At 37.8% G+C, this 22670-nt stretch overlaps 1 protein-coding gene across 1 annotated transcript in view; it reads right to left on the bottom strand.

Annotated features, from left to right (window-relative positions):
* The window catches only part of LOC126249481 (uncharacterized), a 161009-nt gene that overhangs the window by 115896 nt on the left and 22443 nt on the right, over positions 1–22670 (bottom strand). Inside the window, exon 3 of the mRNA XM_049951133.1 lies at positions 10752–10948. Coding sequence (XP_049807090.1) covers positions 10752–10948 — 197 coding nt within the window. The remainder of the gene's footprint in view (positions 1–10751; positions 10949–22670) is intronic.

Here is a 22670-nt window from a genome sequence, read left to right as displayed (position 1 = left end):
TTCATGTAGTTGTGAGTGTATTATGTTACAGCTAAGTGAATTTGAATGTGGACAAATTGTTGGTGTTTGTATGGTGGGTTCTTCCATAAAAATGAAAGCTGAAGTGTTGTATTCAGGAGGCCCTGTGCTGAAGATTTATACTGTATACAGGAGAAACAGAAAAACATCATCTGCTAAGTCACAGCATGGACAAAAATGTGTGCTGAGTGATCATAATGGATGGTTAGTGAGAAGATAAGAGAACAACAGCTGCAAAAGTCACTGAAGAACTGAATGCTGTATTCACAAATGTTGTCAGCACCAAAACAACACAAAGGGAGATCGATAAGCAAGGAACTTTAGAGTGAACTGTAATGCCAAAACCACTAATCAGTGATGCAAATGCCCTTAACAGGAAATGTGATGCCAAAGCCATAAAGTCTGGACTATGGAACAATGGAAGGTAGTCATTTGGTCAGATGAGTCTTGTTTCATACTGTTTCCAGGTCTAGCTGAATTAACATCCCAAGAGTGAAACATGGTGGGGGTTTGGTGATTATTTAGGCACCCACATCATGATATTCCATGAGCCCCATGGTTTCTGAATGAGATTGCATTACTGTCAAGGATTATGTGACCATCTTGGGGAATCCAGTCCATCCCATGGTACAATGTTTTCTCCTCTAGGGTGGTGCTGTGTTCCATGGCAGGGCTCCTGTTCACACAACTCGCACCATCCAGGACAAATTTTGTGAGCACGAGGATGAATTGTCACATCTCCCATTCCCACCACAGTAACCAGATCTTAATATTATTAAGCCTATGCACTCTACTTTCGAGAGAGGGGTATGTGATGGCTATCTACTCCATCATTGTTATCTGAAATTGCCACTATTTTGCAGGAATAATGGTATAAGATTTCTTGAAAGCTATACAGGGCCTATATTTATCCATTCTGAGATGACTGGAAGCTGTTTTGAATGCCAAGAGGTTTCCAAAGTTGTATTAGGCATATAAAGTGCTGGAGTTTGGCTGTTTCCACTTTTGTGTCCATCCCCTACAGGTGCAGTACTTATCCAGAGATGAAGAGGTCTGTGTAGGAAAGACTGATGTGGAGAGCTCCACTAAACCTCTCTTCAGAGTGAAGATCATAACAGTAACAATAAATACTCAACAAGAGAGTGCCTTAGCAATTTCTTGGAATCAATCTTGCTACCCCTTGAAAAAGAAAAACAACACAACAAAATATAACATACACTGGACATTAAGCTGATACTAAATTCAATCAAGCCTTTAGTGAGAATGATGATTTTAAGGATGTACAGCAAGCAGAACAGCATCATGGGAGAAGAGCAGCATGCTTTCAGAAGAGGGGTGACACTTTAGTGCTAGGGGAGTTGCTATGTTGAAAATAATAAGAAATTTATGCTGAGTTTATGGATTTTGAGAAAGCTTTTGAGAGAGTAGGATGAACTCTTGCTTATCCTAAAAAAATACAGCATCAAGAGGAGAAAAATAAAATTGGTTAAGGTGTTATACCTTCAGCAAAATGTCAAAGTAACATTTAGTGTAGAACTAACAGAGAGAATAAGAATTGGAAGAGGAGTGATTCATAGATGTTACTTTTCACCTATTTTGTTTAAGATCTAATGGAAGAGACCATAGAAGAGTTCATTGATGGAATGAGAGGGTTGTGTGTAGAAGGCAAAGGGATGGAGTGTATACAGTTTACCGATGGTGTGGTGGTGTTGGCAAAATCATAGAAGTTGTTTCATTAACTTATCACTGTCCTAAATAGAAAATGCAAATAATTCTGAATGAAAATAAATTAGAGCCCCAATCCCTACCCATCACAGAATCTCTCCCCTGACTCCATCTCTGTCCTCACTCCATTGAACCTCCAGCACACCCACCTACATTCTTCCTACATGCACCCTACAAACCTGGATGCTGCATTGTAGGTGGTTGCTGGGCACCCACTGAAAGAATCTTTACTCGTGTCGATCAACACCTCTACCCAATTGCCCATAGTCTAGCATCTCTTATGAAAGACACAAACCATTTCTTTCACTGACTCTCAACCATCCCCACCCCATTACCAAATGGATCCCTACTCAATACTGTTGATGCTACCTACTTAAACACCTATATTCTTCATGTCCATGGCTTTGCTGCTATTGAAAACTACCTCTCCCTCAGTCCTTACAACTCCGAACCCACTACTTCATTCCTTATACACCTTATCAGTCATATCCACACACACAACTGCTTCTCCTTTGAGGTGAAGGTATGTAAACAAATCTGTGGCTTGGCCACGGGAACCTGCATGGCATCCTCCCATGCAATTCTTTTTATGGGCCATCCAGAAGAAACCATAATAGCTTCCCAAAACCCCGAATGCCAAACTTCTTGTATGGTTCAGATTCATTAATGATATTTTCATGATCTGGGCCAAGAGCCAAGACACCGCATCCTCATTTTCCTGCAGCTTTAACATCTTTTCCCCTCTGCTTCTCCTGGTCCCTTCCAGCCCAATGTTTAAACTTCCAGGGCATTGACCTCCACCTCTCTGATGGCCCCTTCCATACATCTGTCCATAATAAGCCCACTAAGTACCTGAATTTTGACAGCTGTCACTCATTCCACTCCAAAAAATTGCTCCTATATAGCCTGGCCACCCACGGATGTGTATTTGAAGTGATGAGAATTCCCTTGTCCAATATGCTGAATATCTCATAAAGGCCGTCACAGACAGGCACTATGCACCAAATTTTGTCCACAAACAGATTTCCCCTTCCATATCCTAATGCACCACTAATCATCCCACCACCTCTAAGAATTAGTTGCAAATAAACGTCCACCCCATTACCAAGTATTGTCCTAGACTGGAGCAACTGAACCATGTCCTTTGCCAGGTGTTTGATTATCTGTCATCATGACCAGAAATGAGGAACATCCTACCCAACATACTTTCGTCCCCTCCTAAAGTGGTATTCCATCACTCGTATAAGCTACACAACATGCTGATCCTTTCCTATGCCACTGTCACTCCCAACTCCTAGCCACAGGAGTCATATCATTGTGGAAAACCCAGGAGCACCACCTGGTCAATTCACCCATTTAGCACATCTTACTCCAGTCCTCTCACATGTTTATCCTATCCAATCAAAGGAAGGGCCACCTGTGAAAGCAACCATGCCATAAACCAGCTCTGTTGCAACCACTGTACAGTGTTTCATGTGGGCATGACCACCAACCAGCTGTCCACTAGAATGAATGACCCCCACCAAACTGTAGCCAAGGACAGAATTGATTACCCAGTAGCACAACAGGCTGCTTGGCACAACATGCGTAAGTTCAATAGCTGCTCCACAACCCATGCCACCTTGATCCTTCCCTCCAGCACTAAGTTTTCTTAACTATGTAGATGGTAGTGAGTTACATATTACTCCAGTCCTCTCACATGTTTATCCTATCCAATCAAAGGAAGGGCCACCTGTGAAAGCAACCATGCCATAAACCAGCTCTGTTGCAACCACTGTACAGTGTTTCATGTGGGCATGACCACCAACCAGCTGTCCACCAGAATGAATGACCCCCACCAAACTGTAGCCAAGGACAGAATTGATTACCCAGTGGCACAACAGGCTGCTTGGCACAACATGCGTAAGTTCAATAGCTGCTCCACAACCCATGCCACCTTGATCCTTCCCTCCAGCACTAAGTTTTCTTAACTATGTAGATGGGAGTGAGTTATCCTTGCAACACATTTTTGCTCCTGCAATCCTTCTGGCCTGTCTCCACTAGCCCAGTGTCTCCACACAATTTCTCCTTCCTCTGCCCTGTCACTCCCTCCAAATCCATGTCATCTTCATCATGCTCTGTACAAGCTCACTGGCTCTGGCACCCTTGTATTGCATGTCTAGTCCCTGAACCTTCCATCCCTCACTCTGGTATTCCTATACTGCAAACCTGATAGCTCCCTCTGAATTGCTAGTTACCCCTCTCCAAACCCTTTGCCTGCTTCTTAACTATCTCTCAGTCTAGCCAAGTCATTTGACACAGCCTCTCATCCCAATCCACCTGCCACATTGGAATACTGGCAGCATTTGTCTGACTGGCAGAGTTTAGGTGCACAGGTTTGTGCAATTGTGTGCGCAAGAGGGGGGGGGGGATGTGGAGAGGGAGAGGGGGGGAAGAGAGAGAGAGAGAGACAGAGAGAGAGAGAGAGAGAGAGAGAGAGAGAGAGAGAGAGAGGGGGGGGGGGGAGAGAGAGGGGGGGGGAAGAGAGAGAGAGAGAGAGAGAGAGAGAGAGAGAGAGAGAGAGAGAGAGAGAGAGAGAGAGCATGATACATATGTCTAATTGCGCTCTAGCACTTTAAAGGATTTCTTCACGAATATAGCAAAGTTTACATATTTTTTATGGTATGATGACTGACTGCATCTGCTACTTGGTGAATGATCTCCTTTACTGCTAAAGTATTTACATTCTAGAATGAGATTTTCACTCTGCAGTGGAGTGTGCGCTGATTTGAAACTTTCTGGAAGATTAAAACTATGTGCCAGACCGAGACTGGAACTCGGGACCTTTGCCTTTCGCGGGCAAGAGCTCTACCAACTCAGCTACCCAAGCACGACTCATGCCCCGTCCTGACAGCTTTACTTCTGCCAGTACCTCGTCTCCTACTTTCCAAACTTTGCAGAAGCTCTCCTGTGAACCTTGCAGAACTAGCACTCCTGAAAGAAAGGATATTGCGGAGACGTGGCTTAGCCACAGCCTGGGGGATGTTTCCAGAACTAGCACTCCTGAAAGAAAGGATATTGTGGAGACATGGCTTAGCCACAGCCTGGGGGATGTTTCCAGAATGTTCTGGAAACATCCCCCAGGCTGTGGCTAAGGCATGTCTCCGCAATATCCTTTCTTTCAGGAGTGCTATTTCTGCAAGGTTCACAGGAGAGCTTCTGCAAAGTTTGGCAGGTAGGAGACGAGGTACTGGCAGAAGTAAAGCTGTGAGGATGGGGCGAGAGTCGTGCTTGGGTAGCTCAGTTGGTAGAGCACTTGCCCGCGAAAGGCAAAGGTCCCGAGTTTGAGTCTCGTATTTACATTCTGTCTGAACTTTCCTTACTATATTTACTTAACTACTTGCTTGTTCCGTTTGGCTGTATGGCGTTTAGGGAAAAAAGTTACATGGATCATGTCAATGATGCAGTGTATAATACTGATGTGGAATTAATCAATTTACAGGTTATTTACAATAACTCATAGTTTCATATGGGTACATACTATCCACTCCCATATGATAGAGCAGAAATTGAGAAAGAAGGACTTTCAACATTCACCAGAAATTTTTATTTCAGAACATACATGTTAATCATTTCACTTGATCCTGTACTGGATGTATAAGTAAAAGAAGTTGGATTTCATAATAAATCTACACATATTATAAATGTAAGTCCCGCACTGTGGTTTCTGTTTGTATGATCATGTTAATCTCATGCACTACTGTAGGGATTTTGATATGATTTTTAATAATATATAGACTGATTCACAAGGAAGGTTTGTATAAATCACTACATATTACAAACAAGTTGTTTGGCAATAGATAGTTAGTGCTATCCACAAGAAGCTAGGGTGTTCTATGTGTCAGTGTGTGCATACTGAGCATCACTTTCAGCACTATTAGCTTATTTAACAAAAATATGATTGCTAGTGATTTTACTATTCTTAACATTATTATTCAAATTAATTCCTATGGTAAACTCTCTGATTAGGGTAGCTAATTGCTCTAAAACAGCCAATGATCATATCTTCATAAAAAGCTTTAAAGAATTACATTATATTGCAAAACCAATAGTCAATGGTTTCACTACCCATGTCAGTATTGATCAGGATAGAAGATCTACTAAATCTGAGTTCAGAAGGGCACTAAATAAAACAAGACTTGATTATTGCAGGAAACTCCTCAAATTGTTTCAGTAATATAAATATAACTCACACTAAACCAAAAGAAACAATGTGGCAGAATTGCTCAACATTTAACAAAAACTACAATTCTGACCATCATGAAGAATGTGATACTACAGCATGACATTACATACACACAAGAGCTTGAATTGTAACATTGTTGGTTTACTGTATTGATCTGAATAAGTCAACTTAAGGTGAACTGTGATTATAAATGTGAATTGTAATTAATTTACAAAGCTACTAAACTACAAACTAAAAAATACACTATGTGATCAAAAGTACCCGGACACCCCCAAAAACATATGTTTTTCATATTAGGTGCATTGTGCTGCCATCTACTGTCAAGTACTCCATATCACCAACATCAGTGGTCATTAGACATCATGAGAGAACAGAATGGGGCGCTCCGAGGAACTCACAGACTTTGAACATGGTCAGGTGATTGGGTGTCACTTGTCATACGTCTGTATGCGAGATTTCCACACTCCTAAAAATCCCTAGGTCCACTGTTTCCAATGATAGTGAAGTGGAAACATGAAGGGACATGGACCCCACAAAAGCATAGAGGACGACCTCGTCTGTTGACTGACAGAGACTGCTGACTGTTGAAAAGGGTCGTCATGTGTAATAGACTGACGTCTATCCAGACCAACACACAGCAATTCCAAACAGCATCAGGATCCACTGCAAGTACTATGACAGTCAGGCAGGAGGTGAGAAAACTTGGATTTCTTGGTCGAGCGGCTGCTCTTAAGCCACACATCACACAGGTAAATGCCAAATGATGTCTCTCTTTGTGTAAGGAGCATGAACCTTGGGTGATTGAACAGTGGAAAAACATTGTATGGACTGACGAATCACAGTACACAATGTGGCAATCCGATGGCAGGGTGTGGGTATGGCAAATGCACAGTGAACGTCATCTGCCAGCGTGTGTCGAGCCAACAGTAAAATTTGGAGGCGGTGGTGTTATGGTGTAGCCGTGTTTTTCATGGAGTGAGCTTGCACCCCTTGTTGTTTTGCATGGCACTATCACAGCAAAGGTCTACATTGACGTTTTAAGCACCTTCTTTCTTGTCACTGTTGAAGAGCAATTCGGGGATGGTGGTTGCATCTTTCAACACGATCGAGCACCTATTCATAATGCATGGCCTGTGGCGCAGTGTTTGCACAACAGAAACATCCCTGTAATGGATTGGCCTGCACAGAGTCCTTACCTAAATCCTATAGAACACCTCTGGGATGTTTTGGAGCACCGACTTCGTGCCAGACCTCACCGAATGACATTGGTACCTCTCCTCAATGCAGCACTCCATGAAGAATGGGCTGCCATTCCCCAAGAAACCTTCTAGCACCTGACTGAATGTATGCCTGCAAGAGTGGAAGCTGTCATCCAGGCTAAGGGTGGGCCAACACCATACCGAATTCCAGCATTACTGATGGAGGGTGCCACGAACTTGTAAGTAATTTCAGCCATGTGTCTGGATACTATTGATCACATAGTGTATGTAAAAAGTAAAGTAAGAGAAATTCCAGTTTATCACTAATGGAATCCATAAATATATAAATGACAGTAATTATGATACTGCCAACTGTAAAGACACAGGATTTATGTTAAGAATTACTACCAAACTATAGAGTGAAGTATGCTAGTGGCAAGAAACAATCACTGCCTTCTCTATGTGATAGCAATGGAAACACTATCAATGACAGTGCTGCTAAAGCAGAGTTACTAAACACACTGTTACAAAATTCCTTCACCAAAGAAGATGAAGCAAATGTTCCAGACTCTGAATCAAGAACAACTGCCAACATGAGTAACTTAAACGTAGATATCCTTGGAGTAGTGAAGCAACTTAAATCACTTAATATAAACAAGTCTTATACATATACATCTACGTGATTACTCTGCTATTCACAATAAAGTGCCTGGCAAAGAGTTCAATGAACCTCCTTCAAGCTGTCGCACTACCATTCCACTCTCGACTGGTATGCTGGGAAAAATGAGCACTTAAATTTTTCTGTGCGAGCCCTGATTTCTCTTATTTTATCATGATGATCATTTCTCACTATGTAGGTTGGTGCCAACAGAATGTTTTTGAAATCAGAGGAGAAAACTGGTGATTGAAATTTCATGAGCAGATCCTGTCACACGAAAAACGCCTTTGTTTTAATGACTGCCACTCCAATTTACCTATCATGTCTGTGGCACTACCTCCCCTTTTTCATGATCATACATAATGAGTTGCCCTTTGTACTTGTTTGATGTCATCCACCAGTCCCACCTCATGTGGATCCCACACTGCACAGCAATACTCCAGAATAGGGCGGAAAAGCATAGTGTAAGCAGTGTCTTTAGTAGACCTGTTGTACCTTCTAAGTGTTCTGCCAATGGATCACAGTCTTTGGTTTGCTCTATCCACAACATTATCTGTGAGATCATTCCAATTTAGGTCATTTGTAGCTTTAATCCCGAAGTATTTAGTTTAATTTACAGCCTTCTGATTTGTGTGACTTATCGTATAATCAAAATTTAGTGCATTTCGCTTAGTATTCATGTGAATAACTTCACACTTTCCTTTATTCAGGGTCAACTGCCACTTTCTTCATAATACAGATTTCTAATCTAAATCATTTTGCAATTTGTTTTGGTCATCTGATGACTTTACAAGACAGTAAATGACAGCATCATCTACAAACAATCTAAAACGGCTATTAAGATTGTCTCCTATATTGTTAATATAGATTAGGAACAACAGAGGGGCTATAACACTTCCTTGAGGAATGCCAGATATTATTTCTGCTTTACTCAATGACTTTCCATCAATTACTATGAACTGTGACCTTTCTGACAGGAAATCATGAATCCAGTTGCATAACTGTGGTGATATTCCATAGGCATGCAATTGGGTTAGAAGACAGTTGTGAGGAACAGTGTCGAAAGCCTTCTGGAAATCAAAAAAATATGGAGTCAATTTGACATCCCCTATGAATAGCACTCATTACTTCATGAGTATAAAGAGCTAGTTGTGTTTCGCAAGAAAAATATTTTCTGAATCCGTGCTGACTATGTGTCAATAAATCATTTTCTTCAAGGTACTTCATAATGTTCGAATACAGTATATGTTCCAAAACCCAACTGCAAATCAATGTTAGCGATATGGGCCTGTAATTCAACGGATTACTCCTACTTCCCTTTTTGGGTATTAGTGTGACGAGCAGTTTTCCAGTCTTTAGGTATGAATCTTTCTGTGAGCAAGTGGTTGTACATAATTACTAAATATGGAGCTATTGTATCAGCATACTCTGAGAGGAACCTGACTGGTATACCATCTGGACTGGAAGCCTTGCCTTTATTAAGTGATTTAAGCTGCTTTACAATACCGAGGCTATGTAATTTTGAGAGTATCTATGTAGATGAAGATGTAGATATTTTTAAAACTGTTAATGAGAATAATTAAAACATTGTTATGGATACACATTAGAAGTAGATTGGACACGAAAATTATAATATTTTGAGATGATAACTCTATCAGTAACAGGGGAATGATCTGTAAAATCAAATTCCATAATCAATTTTGTAAAAGGATTGACATCTTAATTCTGAATTCAAAAAAGATTGATACAAAAAGCACGTAATTATTAGAAGGTGTACAAGGGGCAATGACAGTAGCTGAGTGGGGCCAGTATGATGCCAGTTTTCAGGTACTAAAGTTGGTGTTTGTCAGTTTTGTGATGCCATAAACATGTTCAAAAAGTATTTTGACTGTTTTGGCTACATTTTTTTTATTTGGTTAACTCAACAAAAATCACAGCTTACATGAAGTGGAAGCAGATATTATTTTAGGTGAGAAATGTGGAGAAATCACTGGAAACCTGAGTTACATCTTCTACAACCAACAAGTTGCTTCCTAAGCATCTGAGTATAAATAATATATGTTATTGTCACAGTTTGGCTGTCTGAAGGTTTCCAATACTGAGAAGGCTAGTCACTCTTAGAGAGACTCTACTTAATTGGTTAGACTATAAATTACAAGCTAATGGCTTATTAGTAATCTGTCAAAGGCATTGCTCTTCAGCTACAAAGGCAGAGGTACATTTCCCTCAGAGGAGTATATTTTCAAAATGTCTTGTAGCAGTGCATTTTCCATTCAAACATTTATTTCTCAGTGATTGACAATGGCAATTTTTCCAATAAAATCACCTGTAGTTCTTTTAAGTTTATTATTTGGAGTGATTATGAAGTTTATTAGTTTTGTTATTATTGAATGGTAGATGTTACAGTGCTGTCAGGCTTGACTAGTACTTGGTTGGGTGACTGTCTGGGTATGCTGAGCAGTGTTGGCAAGTGGGCTCTACTCAGCCCTTTTGAGGTTAATTGTGGAGGAGCTACTTGATTGAGAAGTAGCGGTTCAGGTCACAAAAACTGTCAATGGCCAGAAGAGTGATGTGATGACCACATGCCCCTCCATATCTGTATTGAGTGATGCCATTTGGCTGAGGATGACATGGCAGTCAATCAGTACCATTGGGCCTTCTCGGGCCTGTTCAAAAGGAGAGTTTAAAATAACTTCAAAGGATGAACTTCAGTGCAAATGGAGTGCCAATATCTCTGTAACCAGCTGGATCTCTGTACTCAATAAAAACTGGGAACATGTTATATGGAATTAATTATCAGAATTAGTTTCCACTACTACCTAAATATTTGCCATTCCTCCTGAAAAACCCTGTACATGGAACACAGATGAAAAAAATATTCGACACCAAAGTAGATAAAGAAGAAATTGAGAAAAGCGTAACTCACACTGTACCAGCCTCCATTGGAAAATTTTTCTTGCTGTCAGATTTTGCTTCCATTTTTGTATTGAGATGAGCATTTTCTTCAAGCAGCTTCAAATATTTTTCATTGATCTCACTTAGTCTTTGTCTCAGCTCTGTATTTGCCTCCTCCAACAACTTAACTTCATTTTTAAGTTTTTCTTTTTCAACTTCTGTACTATTCTGGTATGGAAAAAAGTATGATTAATATTGGGTAAATATTGAGAATGCTTGTGTAATAACATTATACTATGATAAATGACATCTTTGAGTTGTACACGGCATCCTCAACAAAGAGCACTCAGTACATAAATTGTAAAAGTTTAAAAAGGATATCATTCACACATTTCTATTCAAGGTGGTGGTACCATGTAATAAGAAGGGTAAATAAAATGTAAATATTGTATGGCACTATTTCTTTTGGAACTACAAAGTATTCCTACACTCCCAACCACTGTCAACATTTCCATTGTAACATGAGTGTTGTGTTTTAAGCATAACCACTTCATGTAAGTGACAATGAGAGAGTGAAAAGAGGGGCTCAGAAGCCTGGTGATAGTAAATAACTTGCTTCTCATGACTGGCACTCTTAATGAATTCAACATCAGCGGGTCTTTAACCCCCTTCAATAGTACAAAGAGAGTTACTTAGTTTAATGCCCCCATTTGATGACTGAAATACAGTCCAAAGTGTCCTATGCCATCACGCTAGAAACACAATCAAGAGTTTTAGAGTTTAACTTGGGTGGTTGCAAATATTCTGGTGTTCAACATCCTGATATCATCCCTGAGGCTCACATGGGACATTTTTGCTAAGTCTTTATGAACAAACATGTGACAGTCTCGATGTCTGACAGTATTGGTATACTGAATGGACTCCACTCTGAGACTGAATTGTTGTGCAAACTGGATGCATAGCTCCAGAATGACTAGTTGTGTGGATACTGGCAAGATCAGTTCTCTTGGAACCTGCAACTGGTCACCGTAGGTCATTTGTGCTGGTGAGCACTGTTTGTCCTTCTTCACTGCTGTTCTCAATGTCAATGGAACCGGTGGTAATGCTTCTGACCAAGATATGAACTGCACATTACGGGTGTTTTGAGTGTATGGTGAAATCAGTCTATCATTCCATTGCTTGCTGGATGGTAGCTTGTACTGTGGAGGTGGTTGCAGCTACCAGTATGAGAAGTTCACTGAAAAGCTGGCTTTCAAATTGTTTCCTGTGATCTGTGGTTATGTCTTGTGGTACAACAAACCTGTAGAAAAAAGCATGCAGTGACATTCTTGCAATTGATTCATGAGATATATACTGTATTGTGATGACCTCTGGCAATTTAGTAAAACGATCAATGATCATTAACTAACAACATTGTCTGGTACAGCATGGCAGTGGGCCTACGATTTCTAAATGTATGTTTGGCTGATAGTGTTGGAAAATAAGAGTAATTTTTTATTACTCATCTAAATGTAATAAAACTTTTTGTCCCTTTTTAGTTATTAAAATTTCAGCTTTTGAAATATTATAACATTTATTTTTATTAGTAATGATAATTTACTGAACACAACTGCATAACCATTACTATAACTGTCAAGTTCACTTACTAGATACTTAACAAAGTCATTCATGTTCATGTTGTTTTGATTTTATTTAACAGAAAAAAATTAGATTTTCAAATTTTTAAAAATTAAGGTTTAAAAATTTTTGATTTCAACTATTAAAAGTTTATTAAACGTCTTAATTTTTGAAAATCGAAATTTTTTAGTTTTTGTCTTCTGTATCTTTCTGAAAATATTTCAAAAGGAAATGTAAAATGCAGATAACAATTTTATAACTTCTTTTAAGTTTTTATTCATTTATGTAATTAAAAATCTTCACTTAAAATGCTATGTTGTGAATCATAAGTTAAATTCTTTTCACCATAAATAATTATATATACAATTGTATCATTAGGCATATTTTCATTAAAAATGAATATAATTTCATTGTTTTTTTCTGAGTAGTTAAAACATTCATTCTCCTAGTCATATTTATGACATATATAGGAAAATTCTGAATAAAATTGAATGGATTTAGATTTAAATCATTATTTAATTGTGTTATTCTTTTAAAATCTCTAAAATCATCATAAACTTTTAAAAAACATATTTGGGGGATCGTTGTTGTGGTCTTCAGTCCTGAGACTGGTTTGATGCAGCTCTCCATGCTACTCTATCCTGTGCAAGCTTCTTCATCTCCCAGTACCTACTGCAACCTACATCCTTCTGAATCTGCTTAGTGTATGCATCTCTTGGTCTCCCCCTACGATTTTTACCCTCCACGCTGCCCTCCAATACTAAATTGGTGATCCCTTGATGCCTCAGAACATGTCCTACCAACCGATCCCTTCTTCTGGTCAAGTTGTGCCACAAACTCCTCTTCTCCCCAATCCTATTCAGTACCTCCTCATTAGTTATGTGATCTACCCACCTAATCTTCAGCATTCTTCTGTAGCACCACATTTCGAAAGCTTCTATTCTCTTCTTGTCCAAACTATTTATCGTCCATGTTTCACTTCCATACATGGCTACACTCCATACAAATACTTTCAGAAAAGACTTCCTGACACTTAAATCTATACTCGATGTTAACAAATTTCTCTTCTTCAGAAACGCTTTCCTTGCCATTGCCAGTCTACATTTTATATCCTCTCTACTTCGACCATCATCAGTTATTTTGCTCCCCAAATTGCAAAACTCCTTTACTACTTTAAGTGTCTCATTTCCTAATCTAATACCCTCAACATCACCCGACTTAATTCGACTACATTCCATTATCCTCGTTTTGCTTTTGTTGATGTTCATCTTATATCCTCCCTTCAAGACACCATCCATTCCATTCAACTGCTCTTCCAAGTCCTTTGCTGTCTCTGACAGAATTACAATGTCATCGGCGAACCTCAAAGTTTTTATTTCTTCTCCATGGATTTTAATACCTACTCCGAATTTTTCTTTTGTTTCCTTTACTGCTTGCTCAATATACAGATTGAATAACATCGGGGAGAGGCTACAACCCTGTCTTACTCCCTTCCCAACCACTGCTTCCCTTTCATGTCCCTCGACTCTTATAACTGCCATCTGGTTTCTGTACAAATTGTAAATAGCCTTTCGCTCCCTGTATTTTACCCCTGCCACCTTTAGAATTTGAAAGAGAGTATTCCAGTCAACATTGTCAAAAGCTTTCTCTAAGTCTACAAATGCTAGAAACGTAGGTTTGCCTTTCCTTAATCTTTCTTCTAAGATAAGTCGTAAGGTCAGTATTGCCTCACGTGTCCCAATATTTCTACGGAATCCAAACTGATCTTCCCCGAGGTCGGCTTCTACTAGTTTTTCCATTCGTCTGTAAAGAATTCGTGTTAGTATTTTGCAGCTGTGGCTTATTAAACTGATTGTTCGGTAATTTTCACATCTGTCAACACCTGCTTTCTTTGGGATTGGAATTATTATATTCTTCTTGAAGTCTGAGGGTATTTCGCCTGTTTCATACATCTTGCTCACCAGATGGTAGAGTTTTGTCAGGACTGGCTCTCCCAAGGCCGTCAGTAGTTCCAATGGAATGTTGTCTACTCCGGGGGCCTTGTTTCGACTCAGGTCTTTCAGTGCTCTGTCAAACTCTTCACGCAGTATCGTATCTCCCATTTCATCTTCATCTACATCCTCTTCCATTTCCATAATATTGTCCTCAAGTACATCGCCCTTGTATAGACCCTCTATATACTCCTTCCACCTTTCTGCTTTCCCTTCTTTGCTTAGAACTGGGTTTCCATCTGAGCTCTTGATGTTCATACAAGTGGTTCTCTTCTCTCCAAAGGTCTCTTTAATTTTCCTGTAGGCAGTATCTATCTTACCCCTAGTAAGATAAGCCTCTACATCCTTACATTTGTCCTCTAGCCATCCCTGCTTAGCCATTTTGCACTTCCTGTCGATCTCATTTTTGAGACGTTTGTATTCCTTTTTGCCTGCTTCATTTACTGCATTTTTATATTTTCTCCTTTCATCAATTAAATTCAATATTTCTTCTGTTACCCAAGGATTTCTACTAGCCCTCGTCTTTTTACCTACTTGATACTCTGCTGCCTTCACTACTTCATCCCTCAAAGCTACCCATTCTTCTTCTACTGTATTTCTTTCCCCCATTCCTGTCAATTGTTCCCTTATGCTCTCCCTGAAACTCTGTACAACCTCTGGTTCTTTCAGTTTATCCAGGTCCCATCTCCTTAAATTCCCACCTTTTTGCAGTTTCTTCAGTTTTAATCTACAGGTCATAACCAATAGATTGTGGTCAGAGTCCACATCTGCCCCTGGAAATGTCTTACAATTTAAAACCTGGTTCCTAAATCTCTGTCTTACCATTATATAATCAATCTGATACCTTTTAGTATCTCCAGGGTTCTTCCATGTATACAACCTTCTATCATGATTCTTAAACCAAGTGTTAGCTATGATTAAATTGTGCTCTGTGCAAAATTCTACCAGGCGGCTTCCTCTTTCATTTCTTAGCCCCAATCCATATTCACCTACTATGTTTCCTTCTCTCCCTTTTCCTACACTGGAATTCCAGTCACCCATAACTATTAAATTTTCATCTCCCTTCACAATCTGAATAATTTCTTTTATTTCATCATACATTTCTTCAATTTCTTCGTCATCTGCAGAGGTAGTTGGCATATAAACTTGTACTACTGTAGTAGGTGTGGGCTTCGTATCTATCTTGGCCACAATAATGCGTTCACTAAGCTGTTTGTAGTAGCTTACCCGTGTTCCTATTTTCCTATTCATTATTAAACCTACTCCTGCATTACCCCTATTTGACTTTGTGTTTATAACCCTGTAGTCACCTGACCAGAAGTCTTGTTCCTCCTGCCACCGAACTTCACTAATTCCCACTATATCTAACTTTAACCTATCCATTTCCCTTTTCAAATTTTCTAACCTACCTGCCCGATTAAGGGACCTGACATTCCACGCTCCGATCCGTAGAACGCCAGTTTTCTTTCTCCTGATAACGACATCCTCTTGAGTAGTCCCCGCCCGGAGATCCGAATGGGGGACTATTTTACCTCCGGAATATTTTACCCAAGAGGACGCCATCATCATTTAATCATACAGTAAAGCTGGGGGATCAAGATTCCATAATTGTCGAGGAAAAACTTCATACAGTAAAGCTGGGGGATCAAGATTCCATAATTGTCGAGGAAAAACTTCATTCCTCCCATTTTTTTATATAAATATTTTGTAATTTAACATGATTGAATAAAGAATAATGATTTAACTGATTATTTTTTCAATTACTTTGGAAAACAATGAAAATACAGTAAGGCACATCAAATTCAGCAGAATTATAATAATTTGTTAGATGTAGTCCAAAATTTCTTTTTCCATTTAATCCAGCAAATTCAATTTTTCGTAGTTCAAAGAAAGAAATTGGAATTTTTTGGTTTTCCAATCTTTCTTATTCTAATTCAAACGAAAGTTCTGTTTCATATGCAACAACAGGAACATGGATTTCCATACTTTTTACTATAATTTTACTTTCTTTTGGAAGTGTACTATTATCACTGTAAGTAGTCCATTGAAGAATAGAATGTTTTTGATCTTTTTTTGAACTCCAAGTGAAAATTGGTCTTAAATCACTTTCCCAAATTATTTCTATAAAATCCTTAAAAAATCCACCAAATAATTCTGATGGATAAAGTGCTTCATTACAAAATTTTATTATTGGTAAGAATATGTCCTTCCATAGTTAATTATTTTGATACAGATGAAGTTAATCGAATAAGTGTTGATGAAAAAATAAATGGATGTTCTGTTCTAAATAAAATATTGTTTCCTTTTTATAGTAATAACGTTAAACAATTTTAACAAATAATTATCAATTAGTTTAATATTCAATTTACCATCTTATGCTGAAAAATCAATTCCATTTGTGTGAACAGCATCAAAATATCATATACAGCTGTGAACAATTAGCATGAATCCATACATCACCAATACTAATATTAATTTCTGTTATTTTGTTAGGAAGATTTAATTAATTTATTTATTCTCATTAACAGGAAATCAGTACAATTAATGCTTGATTCTGTCCATGATTTATTAAGGAACGACTTATTAATTCCTTTTAAAATAGGTGTTGTAGAAGCCCATTGAAGTGAATCAAATTATCGTTTCCATCAGTGAGAGTAATTGTTAAATTTGGAATAGTATCAAAAATTGGAATATTTATAGGATAATTTGGTGCATACATTATTGGTTCTCCAAATTCAGCATTTGGTTTAAATGAAGAAATAATACTAGTTTCTCTATGAAAATGATCATTATATTTAACAAACATTCCATCAGCTGGATTTATATTTATTAATTCAATTGGAGTGAGTTTAGGAACATTGTTAGCAATTTCTTTTTCATTAGATTCAATAATTTGATTATTAAATCCTAAAACTAGACCAGTACAATCTTATTTATCCATAAATATGATGTTAATCAATTAATTGATAGATTAACAGGAATCCATGGGGAACAATTAGCTGGAAATAAAAATTATCAGAATGAAAGAGTTGGAACAACGAAAAAGGTTATGAATTAATTTAATTCTGTTATAAGTAACAGTCCAAAAGTAATTCCATATTTTTCTAGATTTGTGAGTACTTTACCACATTCATTTTGGGAAAGTGAATATTGAAAAGGCTTTGTTAATGATGCGATTAATAATTTATCATTTGAAATACATTTACCTGATTGTAATTGGTGTGGCCCTGGGACTAAAGTAAATGAAATATTAGCATGTGGAGATAAAGGAATGAATCTATTAGATGAAGCATGTCAAGAACATGATATTACTGACATAATTATTCAGCTGTGTTAAAATACTTGTATAGTCAGCTTTAGTAACAAGATTTTTTATTCATTAAGTAACTACTGCTTGTTCACTGCATCTTTTACATGAATTGGATCATTTATATTCACAATTCTTCTACATTAAAAAAAAAAAAAAAAAAAAAAAAAAAGAAAAAAAAAACGGATTTTAATCAACTTCATGAGAGGTAGCATTGCGGACGTCCGTAGGTTTAAAAAAGGTCTGTATGTTTAAAAAACAGATTTTAATCAACTTAAAGGGAGGTAGCATTGCTCATGTCTATAGGTTTAACCTTAAAATACCCTACACATGCCTCCTGGGTGGTGCTACTTGAGCAACAGTGATTACGGGCAGCCAGACTATCCACAGGATCTGCTGGCAATGATATATCAATGAAATAGCAGAAATAGTTGTTTTCAGAGCCCATTAACAAGAAACATTGGACCAACTATCAGACTCGTTCAACTGAATATCGAAAGCATTAGCAGGGCAAAGTGTGACTAGCTTTCAAAATTTTTGCTAGACAACAATATCAATGTGTCGTCACTCAGGAAACTCACATTTCCAGTGAATAAATATTCTGAAGACAAGGTCGAATTCCTGGATATTCCGCACTTGGTGTAACTTACCACGAGGTGTATGCAATTGCTACTTATGTCCATAACAACATAAATGAAGTTTCACTGATTTCTGTAAGTGTGGATGCAGTTATACATACAGTTGTCATACAAATGCACGGTATTACTATTACAAAAGTTTAAAATCCACCCAAATTGACCAGACCTGATTTTGTTCTACACACAGCAGAAAATCCAGCAATTTATATAATAGACTTCAATAGTCACCATGAACTGTGTAAGTACTCTCAAAATGATGAAAATGGGAGCATTCTTGCTGAATGGGTTGAAGAGAATAATCTTCATCTAGTGTTTGATGCCAAAGATCAAGGCAGTTTCAGGTCAGCTGCTTAGGGCAAGGATTCAAATCCTACTTATGCTTTGTTACCTGCAATGAAAGTGGCTTCCCCATCAATGCCACAAGAAAAGTGATATATGTCTTTCCTCACAGCCAACATAGACCTGTAATAATACAAACTGGCTGCATGGTTCCTGTCATACGATCAACCCCACATGCTCAATGAAATTTCCAGAAAGCTGACTGGACGAAGTTTTCAATTGAACTGGATAAGACCATTCACTGGATCCCTGCATCACATAAGTACTATCATCACTTCATTGGTGCACTAACAGCAACAGTTAAAAAGTGTGCGCCAAGAGGATACCAAAAAGAATATGTTCCAGGATGGAGTGATGAAAGTGAAACACTGTACCAACATTTCCAGCAAAGTGGTGACTCAGATATAGCTATGGAACTATTGTCCTGCTTGGACAGGTCTCAGAGGCATAAATGGGCAGAAACTGTTGAAAATATGGACTTTACTCACTCGAGCAGGGAAGCATGGAGTCTTCTGAGAAGACTGGGAGGAAGTGCACAAGTATGCAGAAAAAATTCTGAAGTAACACCAAACTCAATTGCTGCCCACATCATTACTACCCCAACAGTACCTGCCGACAAGAAACATACAAGACATATCAGATGACAGTTTCATGACCTCATCTGAGTATGCCCGTCCCTTAACAGTTTCAGACATTGACTTCGGACTGAAGAACCTCAAACCCCTTAAGGCCCCTGGATTTGATGGTATCCCTTCTGAATTCCTGATCCATATGGGAGGAAATGCTAAGAAATAGCTGGCAGAATTCTTCACGGGCACCCTGCTGACTGGTCAACTTCCATTAGACTTTAAAAAGGCGAAGGTAATAACTGTTCTGAAACCAGGAAAACCCAGTAACATGGTAGAAAGCTATCGCCCCATTGTCCTGCCTTGCTTATGATACAAGCTTTTTGAAAGGCTAGTATATAACAGAATAAGTCGTGCTATCCTAGAGAATGTTCTGGTTGATCACGCAGGCTTCACACCAGGGCGTAGTTGCTGCAACCAAGTCTCACACATCCTTCACAGAATCAGGATGCCAAATGAAGCAGATTCATCTGTTGTGTTTATTTATCTAACTGCCACCTTCGACACTGTGTGGAGGGAAGGCCTTATCTACAAAGTTCTCTGCATCATACCCAGCATAACAATGGTTCGACTGATTAACAGCATACTAAGCGATCGGAAGTTCCAGGTAATCACTGGAAGCAACATAAGTAAGGAGAGGAAGCTAAACAATGGATTGCTTCAAGGATAAGTTCTCTCACCATTAATGTTCAACCTGTATGTCTGATCTACATGACACTTCATCCAGAAAATTCTGCTATCGAAGACTTTGCTCTAGCTTTACAACACCAGGAAATGAAGACAACAGAAAAGATTCTAACTAATGACCTGTCTGTATTACATAATTACTTCAAAATTTGGAGACTCCAACCCAGTGTGAGTAAAACAGAAGTGTGTTGCTTCCATTTAAATAATCAGTTGGCAAACATAAAACTGGGAGTATGTTTCAGAGGCAGAATTATTCATCATAATTGGAACCCAAAATATCTTGGTGACATCCTGGACTGCACACTATGCTTTAAACAGCTTCTTAACTTAGCTCAAAAGTTGAGGACTCGAAACAACATCATCCATATGCTATTGTGGAACTACCTGGGGATTTTCAGCAACCACCCAGTGATCTTCAGCTCTGGGTTTGGTGTACTCAAGTGCTGAGTATTGTGCACCTGTTTTGACAAACAGTCATCATACTAGGCTTGCTGAGACCCAGCTGAATATGAGAATGTGCATAATACCTGGTGTAATCAGATCTACTCCAGTTTATTGGCTTCCACAGTTAACTGGTATTATGCCTCCTGATCTACACAGATGTAGTGCCCTTATGAGGGAATTCCACAAGATATCCAGGAATTTTAGGCTACCTGTGCATAGCGCCCTGCCAGTTTTAAATCGTAAGAGACTGAAATCATGCCATCACACTCTATGTAATGCTGCTGAGATGATTGCCAAGGATTTCAAACCCCTTGAAGTATGAAATGGTCAGTGGGAAGCAGTGACAGATGTGCACCTGCATAACATCTTGTCAGGTTCTAAACTTCCACATGGATTCGACCTACCATGCAAGACCTGGACTACCCAGCCATGGCCAATGGAGGGAAGCTCTCTTCAAGTGGCAGAACTGCCTACTCCAGCTTGTGACTATGGGGCTCCATATTTTATTTATTTGTCCATATAAATCTCTTTTTCAGTACATATATTGTACACAGGATATTATACAGAAAACCTTTTTAGTTATTGGTTTCAAACATCAAATATACATCATTTAAATTTTTATAACAAATTGGATCTATACAGTTAATAATTACAAATTTTTGAAATACTGTATATTTATAACTTATTTCTACAATTAAAGATACAAATTACATTTTTTCTTGCATAAGATACTGTGAGATTTAATAGTAGCAGTTTTTCAGAAGGTAGGCTGTCACAGACTTTTTAAAGCTTTGTAGTCCAGGTAGAGATTTTATATGTCTTGGTAATCTGTTGTAAAGTTTTGTTCCTGCATGATATACACCGTTTTGGCATAGTGTGGTGTTACAATGATTAACATGTATGTCACAGTATGACCTGGTACTGTAATCATGGGTGCTTTTATTTTGAGTAAAAAGGTTTTCTTTTCTCAGTATACATTTTTTAACATTCATGACTACTTCCACTATATAAATGCAGGAAAGGGTTAGGATCTTTAGATCTTTAAAAAAAGGTTTGTATGGTTTTCTGCTGCTCACTTGTTTCATTATTCTTATAATTGCCTTTTGTTTCCTGAAAACTGTTATGGCCTGGTGTACATTTCCCCAGAAAATGATACCGTACTTCAGTATTGAATGTACACGAGCAAAGTATACAGCCCTAACTGTTTCTGTGCTAGTATTGTTGCAGAGAATTCTTACTACGTAGCTCATTTTTGCTAGTTTAGAATTTAGAGATGTGATACCAGACTGTTCACCACATTGTCAGTGATGGCAGGATACGAGCTTATCACGGTGCTGAAGAGAACTTCCTGATAGCAACTCCAGATGCAGTGCATTGGATTGAAGGACTGGATGTTAAGTTGTAAAGCCATACTTAAGTTTCTTGTATGTAAAGATGTACATACATTATATAATTAAATTTTGTGATAGGTTTGTATTGGCCGTACATTAAATAAATAATCAACTAAATAAAACTTATCTAACTAATTACTTTACAATAAAAGAAATAGAAAAGGCATGTTCAGGTAATTTCTCAAAAACAGATTCCACTCCACATTTAAATGAGTTAAGTAAACTTACAAATAAAGTATATGATAAACAAATAATTGAATTTACTTTTCTGATTGGAGGCGAAGAAAATTTAACAGTTTCAATGAATATGATTTCATTCTTAAAGATTTTGTTGTTTTTGGTAAGAATTTAAAAGAGATTTAACAATTAATGATTGCGATCTTTCGGTGAGTGTTTTTGATTAACTTTACAAAATAATTCCTTACATCCATCAATTAAAATACTGGACAAATGAAGAAATTATTAATGAATTACGTAAACCAATGAGAAAAAATATGTAATTTTTTTTTTGGAATAGATGATTTATGGCAAGCAGACTAAGTCGAAATCAATTGTGGAAAATTAAAAGGAGTTTCAAAAATAAATAAAGGAGATAAATATTTATTAAAGAAATAGAATGAATGTATAGGAAATAAATATGATCATATAAAAGAACTTCATAATTATTGGAATAAAAAAGCATTTTCTTGTGAAAATTGTAAAAAAGGAATTAAAAATTCTTCAAAATTTATTCAGAGGTGTAGCTATAATCAAAAATATAAACAAAGGTATTATCAAAGAGTTGAATGTTTTTGTAGAAAATTTATTAGTAAAGTATGTCTGAAAGTACAACAAAAATTACCACATCATGAAAAATATTAAATACTGATTTTTTTTAAATTTCATTATTTGTTTTAGTTAATCTTCTAAG

Source organism: Schistocerca nitens, chromosome 3 (assembly GCF_023898315.1).
Source record: "Schistocerca nitens isolate TAMUIC-IGC-003100 chromosome 3, iqSchNite1.1, whole genome shotgun sequence".
In the NCBI taxonomy this organism is placed as follows: Eukaryota; Metazoa; Arthropoda; class Insecta; order Orthoptera; family Acrididae; genus Schistocerca; species Schistocerca nitens.
The sequence above is the reverse complement of the archived record's forward strand: the minus strand, read 5'-3'. Positions and strand labels throughout refer to the sequence as shown.